This window comes from Cucumis sativus, chromosome 3 (assembly GCF_000004075.3).
Source record: "Cucumis sativus cultivar 9930 chromosome 3, Cucumber_9930_V3, whole genome shotgun sequence".
Lineage (NCBI taxonomy): Eukaryota > Viridiplantae > Streptophyta > Magnoliopsida > Cucurbitales > Cucurbitaceae > Cucumis > Cucumis sativus.
This window is the reverse complement of record NC_026657.2, coordinates 11,107,193-11,119,713: the sequence shown is the minus strand read 5'-3', so window position 1 is coordinate 11,119,713 and position 12,521 is coordinate 11,107,193. Positions and strand designations below refer to the sequence as shown.

At 34.2% G+C, this 12,521-nt stretch overlaps 2 protein-coding genes across 2 annotated transcripts; one reads left to right on the top strand and one right to left on the bottom strand.

The window, feature by feature from the left end:
• The first annotated feature begins 2,224 nt into the window (after positions 1–2,224).
• On the top strand, positions 2,225–5,280 carry LOC101209258 (COBRA-like protein 7). The gene is made up of 2 exons (XM_004134185.3): positions 2,225–3,024; positions 3,475–5,280. Exons 1-2 carry the CDS (start codon positions 2,493–2,495, stop codon positions 4,893–4,895), a joined length of 1,953 nt encoding a protein of 650 aa, XP_004134233.2. The 5' UTR covers positions 2,225–2,492; the 3' UTR covers positions 4,896–5,280.
• A 942-nt stretch (positions 5,281–6,222) lies between these two features.
• LOC101209013 (two-component response regulator ARR2) lies at positions 6,223–10,601 on the bottom strand. The gene is made up of 6 exons (XM_004134184.3): positions 9,956–10,601; positions 9,302–9,454; positions 8,835–9,212; positions 8,410–8,486; positions 7,130–8,287; positions 6,223–7,010 (listed from the first exon to the last, which is right to left on the bottom strand). Exons 1-6 carry the CDS (start codon positions 10,101–10,103, stop codon positions 6,942–6,944), a joined length of 1,983 nt encoding a protein of 660 aa, XP_004134232.1. The 5' UTR covers positions 10,104–10,601; the 3' UTR covers positions 6,223–6,941.
• Positions 10,602–12,521: the final 1,920 nt, after the last annotated feature.

Here is a 12,521-nt window from a genome sequence, read left to right as displayed (position 1 = left end):
ACAAACCAATTTGTTTTATCATCACAATTTCTATAGTTAATGCTTCAATTGCATAATAACATTCATAATAACATTCATGGTTAAATAAAACACTTTCAAACAATTAAAACTTATAAATATTAGTTTTATGATGATTAAATCTTGTTGAGTGATTCTTTTGGTTTTTAATTTTTATCAAATACTTTTGGTTCAATTTGTAGCTAAATTTCAAAAATAACAAAAATAAGAGAATTTATAATTTGGATTTTTTAAAAAATTAAATGTATAAACACATTTAATCTATTCATTTATTTGTCTTGTTATCTACTAATTACATGTATATTTTCGAAAACAAGTAAAAACTTGAAAAGTCTAATAAATAGATTTTTAAAAACTTACATTTGTTGTTGAAATTTGGGTAATTTTTTTTTTTTGTAAAACTATAAACCTAATTTAAAACATTTTCTAGTAGAATATAATAAATTTTGAGAAAAGGAATACATGTAAATTACAACCAAATTCTTAATTTATCAAAGTGAATTTATAGTTTTAATAACTAACATAACTCCATTCAATTAACTATATTCATTTAAATAGGAAATTATTTTTTAATAAAAAGATTTATTTTTAAAATCTCATGGAATTATCTTGTTTGTTTTATTTCATTATTATTTTCTTTTGAATTTGGTTCATGTAACTTTCAACAATATTTATCTCAAAATATTATTGTGTTTCAAAAACTTTAAAATTTGTTCAGTTTTAATTTTAGTTAGTTTACTTTCGATAAATCTTAAATTTAGTCTTTTAAATTTAATTTTTTTTCTTACTATAATTGATTAGATAATAATAACTTTTACGAAAGAAAACAAAATAACAAAATGCGTGAATATATTTCCAAAATTTATTAAACCCAAAATTGAGTTTTGTGGTTTTTATTTTATTTCATAATCATACAATACATTACAATGTTTTCTTTTCTTGGGTTAAATTATTGTGAGTTAGTATTCTTACTTTAAGCCATAGTTCCACAAAAGATAGCAAATGTACCCAAAGTGTGGCCCCGATGTTCATTTCCTCATTGGGCTACAATTGCCATTTTGGGCTTTTCTTTCATTTCCCCCAACACTGTTTTTATTCAATTTTGTGTATTTTAAAATTTTAAATATGAAAATATAAACAAAAAATTAGATCTATTATAACTCGAATTAAACAAGTCATGTTCTATGCTCTATGCTCTATGATGCAAACAAAATTGAACTACTAACTTGAACAATTATACTTAAGGTTACATTCAATATAATTTTATGTTAGAAGCAAATAGTAGAACCCATTTTAAATCTGTAGCATACATATAGTTTGGTTTTTTGAAATATGTAAAATGTTATTTTCATTATTTATATACACTAAAACCCTTTCTACTTCCAATCACTTGGGATTATTAACAAAATTTACTTAGGGACATGTGGAGACCAAATCAAATAATAGATTAAAAAAAAAAAAAAAAACTATGATGTAATTTATGGACTTAGTTGCATCTTTACCTAAAATTTTGACTTTTTGTTTTTCAAAAGATTGAACTCATCAAATTTAGGGGAAGACAATACCAAAATACAACTTTATTAAAATAGGTAACAATAACAATGATTTGGTTAGGTGGTACACATTTCATCTACCTTGTCTTTGGATTTAAATTGAAATGAGCATAAATCAATTGTAAAAAAACTTGTACAAGCATATTCAAAGACTCAATTCTAGGAGTTGAATATGTGTAAGATTTAAATGTCTAAAATATTTGATCATCTTTTTCTTTTTAAAAATACTTTGTAAAATTACAATACCGACTTTCATTATTTTTAATCCTCCGTAACTTACTAAGTTTTCATTGTTGTTCTCTTGAAGCTCTTATTTCATCTACGCTGTGCGATTCAATTCTAAAGCGTGGAAAGAGTCGAGTTTGAGTAAAATACTTGAGAGGAGCTTAAAAAGTTTATATAGGCGGGTTGTGTGGAAGAACTATAAAATTATGAGTGTGAATTTGTATATGGGTGTGAAGAAGTTTGTTAGAAAATGGGCTCTAAAATGATTCAAATTAAAGGTGCGTGCGTGGCTTCCTTCATTTTGAACAACGTTCCACTTCACTTTGTATGTAATAAATAATTTTCCTTACGTCATATTCCCCAAATGTAAATTAACAAAAGAAAGAAAATCAAAATGAATCAACGGATAGTCTCCCCACCAGTTCATGCCTTTTGGTTTTGGCCAAAGTCCTTTTGAACATCTCAAACTCATAGACGGCCATTCTTCTTTTAAATAATACACAAAGTATTGCTTCTTTCTTCCCCCAAAATCTTCATTTTTCAATTCTCATATACATCAACGACGTGCTTTGAATTTTCATTCTTTTCCACCATTTCTCTCGCTGTTTCTCACTTTCTCTCTCAAATCTACGCGTTTTCTCTCTATATTTCTTTTCAAATTTCAAAACCCACATACTCCCAATTTCCCCAAAAATTATGGCTTTCCCCCATCTCATCTTCTTCCTCTTCTTTACATCATCCATACCCTTTTCCATTTCTCAGCCAACTGACCAAGCTCCACCTCCCGCCGCCGCTTCCTGCAATCATATCTTCTTGTCTTACTCTTTCGATCAAGGTACCAAGCTTCCCCCAAATAGCACCGATCTCGCTCGTCAGCCCTACCGATTTGAGTCTACTCTAACCGTTCTCAACAACGGCCTTACGGAGCTCAAGTCTTGGAAGGTTTTTGTGGGCTTTCAACACGATGAGTTCTTGGTCTCCGCCTCCGGTGCTGTCCTTGCCGATGGTAATTCCTTCCCTGGTAATGTTGGGAATGGGACTGTCTTCGCTGGTTTTCCGATGACCGACTTGAAGACGGCCATTCAAACTGCTGGGGATATCACTCAGATGCAAGTCCAAGTCAAGTTACTTGGGACCCAATTTGGGGTTGCCCCTCCGAGTAGTCCGATGCCTTCCAATATTTCCCTTGCCAATGATGGATATCTCTGCCCCAAGCCAACTCTACAAGGTACCCTCTCTATCTCTTTAGCTTCTGGTGATTTATCCCTAATTTTTAGCCGTTTCTTAAGGAGTTGAATAATCTTACAATCTGGGTTTTTACTGGCTTCTAGCGATTATCCTAAATCTTCTGCAGTTTCTGATCAGTTTCTTAGTTATTGGAAGATTTACAAATCTGGGTTTCTTTCTGCTCTTAACGCGTTTGTAATTTTGTTTCTACAAGGCTCGATTCTGGTGATCCATTGAAATTTTCTGTAGTTTCTGATTAGTTGTAATTTTTGCAATCTGGGTCTTGCTTAGCTTTACATTGAGTTTGTTTGTGATTGGGAGTTCGATTAGCTGTTGGTGGGGCTTCTTTTCTTGCGGGTTTTTTGGAAGCTTTGTTTCGATTTTGATTCTGCCTGAAATTTCTTGAACTGGGTTTGAGTTTGAGCTTGAATTTCATTTCTCAAAATTTCAGGAAAGAGTGAGATGCACGTCTGTTGCATACCCGATAAACGCGTGAAAACAAATATCACAACTCAAGAGTTCTTGCCTCGTCAAAAGGGTGATCTAACGATCATGTATGATGTAACAAGGACATATGATTCAAGCTACTGGGCGCAAGTTACAATTTCTAACCATAATCCTCTTGGACGTCTTGACTATTGGAAATTGAACTGGGATTGGATGAGGGATGAGTTTATCTTTTCAATGAAAGGGGCTTATCCTTCGGTTGTTGATTCTACCGACTGCATTTTTGGTAGACAAGGCACTTATTATCGGGATTTAGACTTTTCCAATGTATTAAGTTGTGAAAGAAGGCCAACTATCGTTGATTTACCTCCAACCAAGGCCAACGATACCACTCTTGGGTTGATCCCTTTCTGCTGTCGAAACGGGACAATTTTGCCATCTCATATGGACGCGAGCAAGTCAATTTCTGCATTTCAGATGCAAGTGTTTAAAATGCCACCGGATCTTAACAGATCCCAGATTACACCACCTCAGAATTGGCAGATCAGTGGCATTCTTAACCCCACATATAAATGTGGCCAGCCAGTGAGAGTAAGTCCTAGTGAATTCCCTGATTCGAGCGGTCTACCACTGAATTCGACTGCAGTAGCCAGTTGGCAGGTTGTTTGCAATATAACACATGCCAAGGATGACACACCAAAGTGCTGTGTTTCGTTTTCATCTTACTACAATGATTCCGTCATCCCGTGCAGAACGTGCGCATGTGGATGCTCACAAAACTCAGCTCGTACATGTAATGCAACCTCCCCTGCAATGCTCCTCCCACCTGAAGCCCTTCTTGTTCCTTTTGAGAATAGGACTGCCATGGCTGTTGCTTGGGCTGGTCTTAAACATTACCCATCTCCTAACCCGATGCCTTGTGCGGATAACTGCGGTGTCAGCATCAATTGGCATCTGTATACTGATTATAGAGATGGATGGAGTGCAAGGATCACTCTCTTCAACTGGGGCGAAGTGAATTTTGCAGATTGGTTTGCTGCAGTTCAGATGAACAAAGCAGCACCTGGTTTCCAGGCAATGTACTCATTCAATGCAACCACCTTGGAATTGGATGGTTTGAACAATACCATCTTTATGCAGGGTCATCCTGGACTTAACTATCTTGTGGGAGAAACAGACGGGCCGAACCCAGTGAAGGATCCACGAGTACCTGGAAAACAGCAATCTGTGATCTCATTTACAAAGAAGAACATACAAGGCCTTAACATGGCCGCAGGAGATGGGTTCCCCACAAAAGTGTTCTTCAATGGGGAGGAGTGCTTGGTTCCGAAAATGTTCCCAGCCAACAACAGCCGAAAGAACTTAGCTTCGTTCATTCCAAGCATCCTAATGCTAGTACTTGTGTTCATGTTCATTCAACAATAGTCAGGAAGGGGAATGAGAAAGGAAGGATGAGGAGATTGTGTTGTAGCTGCTGTTCATTTTTTTATTCTTTTGAGGGATTGAAGATGATGATATATATTTTCAGAGCCTTGACTGAGATGGTAGATTTTATTGCTATCACCCTACACAAGAAGAAGCTACATGAAATTGAAAATGAAAGTAAATCAAGAAATCTGTGGTTTAAAATGCATCATTGCTCAGCCAGCTCTCATGGCTTGTATTCTTTGATCTGCTACAATATGATGGAGAAAGGGGTGTGTATGTGATTGGTTCTAAAATGACTTTTAGTAGTTAAAAACACTGTTTTGAAGTTTTGTAATCTTTGTTATTATAAATGGTACACCTACTTCTTTTCTTCTTGTGTTTATCATCAATACTTGTTCCTTTGGCACAGAAAAGTTCTGTATTTATGCACAGAACTCACTTTTAATCAAATCTCAGGTCCCTTCCATAATAATTTGTTTTTCATTTTTGAAATTAAGAATATTTTATCTCGTTTTTTTTATCTTTCTCAAGTAAGATAGTCGAATTCTTATCCAAAAGGATAGTATTTTGGTGCATCTCAAGATATACCAATTTTTTCTCCTCTCTTTCATCATTCACATCAAATAAAATTCAAAGAGAAAGAAGAATTTGCCCTATAGTAAATTAATTTATTGGACAATTTTAGTATGATAAGTATTTTTCATTAATTTTTATTTTAGTTTTCAATTTTTTTTTTTGCTTTTTCCAATAATTGCAAAAGAATAGATAGCAAAACAAAATATTTAAAAGGGGAAGAAAGTGTTTATATAATTAATTTTAATGAAATAAATAGTTACTAAGGAGGAAATGTATAGGATCACATATATTTTCAGCCACATCTATGGACTTGGTATCAGTTTTGAAAATTGGTGTACAAAGATTAAATACGATATAAGAATACGAAGGAACAAAAGTGGAAATTGAAGTTTTTCTCTCTTCCTTTTTGACAATATGTGGGGAAGAAAAGATTTGGTTGAACTTAATTTAATCCCTAATTTTTAGGATCATTGAACTTTAAAAAGTATTTAATGACTCTAAATTTTGATTTTTTTTTTTACTTCAATTTTTTTTAAAAATTTTAATTTTGTGTTCAATTTTTTTTTTTTTTTTTGGTCATATTGACCAACTTTTACAATTAATTAATTGAACATAAAGCTGAATTTGTGTGAACTTTCAAATTTTTTATTAGTTTGTGAATATTAAAAAAGATGATGAGTATATCAAATTTTAAGACTTGAATCAGTTTCAGTTCAAATGAATATTAAAAAAAAAAATGACAACTTCATTTTCTTGTCCATCAACAAAACATCCAAACAAAGATGCCTTACATTACATATCATATACTATTTACCAGCTTGAACTTAAATACTCTTATACAGAATCCATAGGATAAAATAACCTATCCATCATATGCTTTCACATTATGCAGAAAGTTCTTCAACATGAGAATCACCATCTTGATCTGAAAATAGAGCCTATATATCTAGAGAAATGGCTGAAACTAAAAAGACAAAAATATAAACGGCAACGACGTATTAACGACAATCTCAAAATTTTAGGAATACAAACGGGATAACCGAGTATTTCTAGGATTGTTTCTTGTACCATCTAACAGAATATGTACATGAAAGTGAGCTGCAATTGCTTTGAACATAGAAAGAGTATTATTTCAGTAGGTTATTGGAGTCATAAAGGGGAGGGTTCCTAAAACCTGCAATTGCGTCAAAAATCTCGATTCCATGCGTCAAGAGCACCGCAGTAATGGCCAGTTCCACAAATAGACTTGAGTTAGTCTCTCTGTGGAATCAGTCGAAAGAATCTTGCACATATGCAATTTGCATAGTATGCTTTAGTGCTAAATGTGCTTCAGAATATTACAGCTAGAGTGATCTGTCTAAATGGTCTGTCTGCTGAATTGAAAGGTCCATCCTCATCTAAACCACATGCTTCTCTTACCAAATTTAAGCAATGGGCATACTCTGACTGCCAAGCTAAAGCAATATTCTAAACAGGAGTATTATGATGAAACAACCATTCCAATTCGCTTTCAGCTGTTGCTATGCTTCCTTGTTGCTGTCAAATAAAATATTTACCATAATATTAGTAACAACTACATTAAGCTTACCGAATTTCATCACCGTGGAATCCGGGGTAGGGGTGAAGGAAATACAAAGAAGGTACTGCAATCTAACCTGCTTAAAAAGTGAACTCATTAGGTCCTCCTGACCAAAGGGTTCAGAGAAAAGGTCTGTTTGACTGCTAATATCAGAAGCTCTTTCAGATTTAACTCTCACTGAACCATCAACGAAAATAGGGTTGAGTTGTTGCCCCATACTTTGTGCATTCCCATTGTCACTTCCTTCTTCCAACAAGAACATGGCCTTGCCTGCTGTAGACGTGTTCCTGTTTTGTCCATTTTGTTGGCTAGAGGCATACCCTTGGTGAGAAAAAGCAGAGGGTGGAATGTCGAGACTACCTTGAGATGTATCAAAGGTCACGCCTACATGCTGCAAGTCCCAATCATGGGGTTTCTGGGGATGAAGATCCCTAAACATGTCGTAGCTTGGCCCAAAACCTTCAGATCCTTTAATGTCCGAGTTAACATCGTCTGGAAATCTTCCCTTTGGTACGATGCTTGACATTCCTGGGGTACTTTGAAGAGGAAAACTGTTACCAGGCAATTCTGCAGTTTGGTTCAAAGGGAAATTTAACATTGTTGAAGCTGGTGAAACTAGATTGTATCCTCCACCTCTGTTGTTATTGCCAAATTCAGTCCTTGCTAAAACTGCACTAGTAGTCCCATTAGGCAAAATTGAGGGCTGCATTGTTTGTGGAAGCCTTGTTACACTAGTTGTGGTACTTTCGTTAAGGATCTGCGCTCGAGCTTGTGGTTGAGGTGTCTGCATTAGTTGAGAGCTAGATTGGCCTCCTTGGATGCTAACTTGCATTGTCATGTTCCCATGAGATTGTGCCGAATGCTGGAGATTAGCAAGTTGTTTTGGCTCCATAGTTGTCGGAATTCCATGAAGTAGATTCATTGGTTTACTACCATTCAAATGTGGCTGCTGCCCATCACCGAATCTCAACTTTGGATTTTCAAAGCTAAAAATGTGGTTCCTTTGATCCACAAGAGGCATAGGCATCCCAGATTTTGCTGTAGACCTACCAAATCCAGCTGCTTGAAGTGTAGCAAGGCTTTGTGGCTGGAGTTGACCAGCAGCAGCAAGAGTTTGTAGATCAAGGCCGTTCAGTGGCGGGCCAAATGCATCTTGGGCACTCATGAATGTGTTGTTTAAATTACTCTGGTGTTGTGTGATTCCACTTAGCCTTCTCAGATACAAGCGGTATTTCTATACATTAAAGGTGCAGTGTTACTAAGAATCTCATGAGAAAGTGTCGTGTGGAGAGAAGCTACAGAAATAGGATAGACAAGCAGTCTTGAAAATGAACACAATTCTAGGTTGATCCTTACCTGAAGGTGGCTGGCAACATTTTCTCTAGTGAGTCCAGGGACATTCATCAACTCCAGAATCTTCTTGGGAACAGCCTCTGTAATTATAGATTGTATTTTACAAAGGTAAGAAACGGCTTACCACAAATTTAAAAGAAATTATAAAAATGTATGCTTAAACTCAAAAAACCTAAAATCATATGCTAAAACTCAATTAAAAGTTCATAAAGCCAAATATCGAATTTCATCAATGGAGTCAATGATGCCATGATTTTTTATCAGTATTTCAACCCAGAAGACAAAGCGAGGGTTGATAGAGCAAAATAGTTTCAAGTTTGAAATATTCCCTAACTCCCTAGAAATCGTTTACAATTTTCTCTACAGACATACATTCAAACATAAATGAAACAGTAGAGTGCAAGAGAAGATGAGAGAAGGATCCATACTATCAATTCCTAGTTGATTAACAGCAGCCACAAACTGTTGATGGAGCTCAACAGACCAAACGACCCTCGGTTTCTTTAGGGTTGATGAATCATCCCTCTCCTCCGGATCTTCTACATCATCCTTTCTCCTCTTTGAGTTCCTCCAACTACCTTCATTAGCAGATGATGAATAATCTGCATCTTCATTTGTTTTTTGCTGCCGATCTACATCGTCAACACAAGTTTGCTCCAAGTCCTTCCATTCATTCTTCCGCTTGCGAACAACATGCTGCCATATGTTCTTCAGCGCTTCCATTCGAACAGGTTTTATTAAATAGTCACAAGCACCATGAGTCACTCCCTTCATGACAACGTTTTTCCCATCATCCACCGACATCACTACACAAAGTCCCATCATTAGAAACCAGTTCATCAAGCTACATCATTCAGTATTATGAACTCGAAATTCAACAAAATGTATTCCTTACTAATTACAGGCAGGTCCATTTCCAATCCAATGTATTCCAGAAGTTTGAATCCATCCATGTCTGGCATGTGGACATCACTCAAAACAATATCGAACCCATTTTTGTTCTGCCTGAGTAGAGAGAGCGCGTCCTCTGCTCGACTACAATTTGTTACTGAAACACCCAAAAACAATACAGCTTGTCCATTAATGGTTTACCATTTACATGACAACACAACTTCTGGATAAAGACGGCTAACCAAACGATAGACGCATTTCCTAATTCAAATATGGGCAACTCAAAAGAGAGATAGCATATGCAAACGAGTCAAAATTAGAGTAAACTCATAAACTTCAAAGAAACTCACGATCTTAAATCAATAAAATCTTGAGAGAGAGAGAGAGTGGGGGGAGGGGGGTGGTTGAAAACTAAACCAAACCCTGTGTCCAAATCTCATGTACACAATAAACTCTCACATCCAAAATTGAAACTCAAGAAAAAAAAAAAAAAAAAGCAGAACAAATGATAAAAGAAATGACAGTAATTTCACTCAGAGACTCCAATAAACTATCAATTTTGCATTTGGGTACTTCAAAAACAAAGTGAATAACACAGATTTGAGAGATTCCATGACCAAGAAACAAGAAATACATAACTTGGAATTGAAAAGTTTACCATCATAGCGGCAAATACGAAGCATCTTCTCCAAGATCATAAGACAAGTTGGATCATCATCCACAACCAAAACACGAAGGCCGGCTGGAAACTGGTCGGGAACAGCTTCACCAGCTTTCCTTACAGAACTGGAACTGGCCGTAGACATCGATCCCTCAACTTGATTCAGATTTACCCTTGAATACCCCAAATCTCAAACAAACAAAAGCAAGAAAAACACCCAAAATTGAGAAAGCTGCATTTCCCACTTAACTTTGGACTCAAAAAGTGGGAAAATTAAGAAAATCCATCTGGGGTTTAACTGAAATCAGAGAAAGAATAAGAAAAAAGGGTTTTTGAAAGAGAAATTTTTTTATATACAGCTCTTAGAGATTGGAGCAGAACGGTTGAAGAACCCTGTTTTCCTAGTTGGAGCTGGGATTTCTCAGTTATTTAGGGGCTCGTTGTTCATTGGGTTATCGAAATATTTTATTCAAAGTGGGTCACTCCTGGGAGAGTGGATCCAGCTCACATAGGATTAAGATTAACTAACCCACATACCAAAATCTACTCTTTAAACTCTATTCTCTCTGCTCTCAAAAATTTCAAATCTTCCACAGTATTCTTCTTTTTCTTTTGTAGTATTAAGAGAGAACAAAAATTGCAACCCAACTGAGAACAACAATAAACATTCTATTCTATTATATATTAAGATAAGTTTCAGCACCAAGCCTTTGATGGCCACCTAAAAGGAAGCATCTTTGACATATAAGAGTAACACTACCTCTCTCTTCATCTTTTTCTCCCTCGTCGACGTTTATCTAATTTCACAGGACATCGAGATAAGCTCCAACAAGCTCGCTTTTATGAATTCAAAAAGAATATGTCTCATTAAAAGTAACTAGATTCTATGTTTTTTAGTCATGTTAATATCAATCATCATATTGTGATCTTTCTACTTTCAAAATTTTAGTTACAAAATTTTTTTATTGCGCGTTAATTTCTCTTTGGCAGTTCAACAATATCTGAAACTCTAGATAAAAATTTAGTCGAACTAAACTAAATACAACTAAGTTCATGTGTTTTTTTTTATTGAGTTTTTATAAAATTTCTTATAAAAGATATGTTTATCTCATCCTATAGTAGCCCATAGGGTTATTCTAATAGATTTTCAACCTTCACCCTTCAAAACATCTTTGCAAATTTACATCTCCATAGATAATGGATTATGGAATTTGTTATGATAGCCTAATTATATGAACTTAGTTCAATTGACATTTTATATTCTAACAAGAACTAAAGAAATTTGTAAGCCAAACTTACTTCCTTCCTTGTAGAAAGAAAGAATTGCAAAGTTTGAAGGTTGAAGTTGATCAAATATTTATTTCTTATATATTCTAAGGTTCAATTGAAGCATACTTTAACAACCATTAGACTTTTTTTTTTTTCTTTGGAAGAGATATAGAGTTTCCAATTCTCCTATACATTATTACAAAAGATTTTAATCCTCATAATTATTTCAAGCTTACCACAAAATTCTTAGATAAGTATATATAGGGTCTAGGTCTACAAACTACTCCTACATACAATAATTTTTCAAAGCTTTCCCCTTCATATAAAAATAAAATTAAATATATGCCCTTTGAATTTTTATTTTATTTTATTTCATTTCATTTTTATTTTAAGAGCAAAGTTGAAAAAGCATCTATATATATATATGCTTTAATTTAAGTTAAAATATAGAACAAGTTCCTAGGAATATGCTACATGATTAATAAAGGAACAGTAATTCATATGATCTCTTGAAAATATAAAGTACACTCAAAAGAGACTTTTCTTCTTCAAGTTATATTGGGCTAATTTGTTTTGTGTAGATTTGTAAATTGAATTTAAACTTATTAATTTTACTGATCAAGAAAAAGAAATGTTCATAACCTAAAGGTATTTAACTATCAAACATATCACAAGAAAATTGACATCAAAGTTGTGTTTGTGTTTGTGTTTGCTATGTACATAAACAAAAAGATTGAAGAAGCAACTTTTTGTTAGATAGAAATTATAGATGGTAGTGACTCGCCTATGCGAGAAACAACGTAAATATAAGAACCTATGAATTTGTTCATTCGAAGCATCAAATAATAAATTCAATGTGTCCTAACACCCGTATTAGTAAATTAATAAATTATATGAGGGATAATTATGTATGTTTATAATATTATTTTGACTAGATTAAAGCAACTACAAATGCATCAATCTAGTCAAAAGAATTTGTAAATTTAGCAAAACTTAGATATTCATCTCTTGGATTCTATCAATGGTGACTATATATTGTTAATAGAAGTCTATTAACAATAAAATCTACCACGAATAGGAGTCTATCTTTAATATATTTTATTACTAATAAATTTTGCTATAGTTATATATAATTAAAAATGTATAGTTATATACACTTAATTATTAGTGGTACTTAACACCTGGACAATTACCCTAAATAAAATATCTAAATATCATTTAATTTATCTCCTTTTTTTTCTCTCTTTAAACCCATTTTATTTAGGGTAATTGTGAATGAGTTACTTTAAACCCA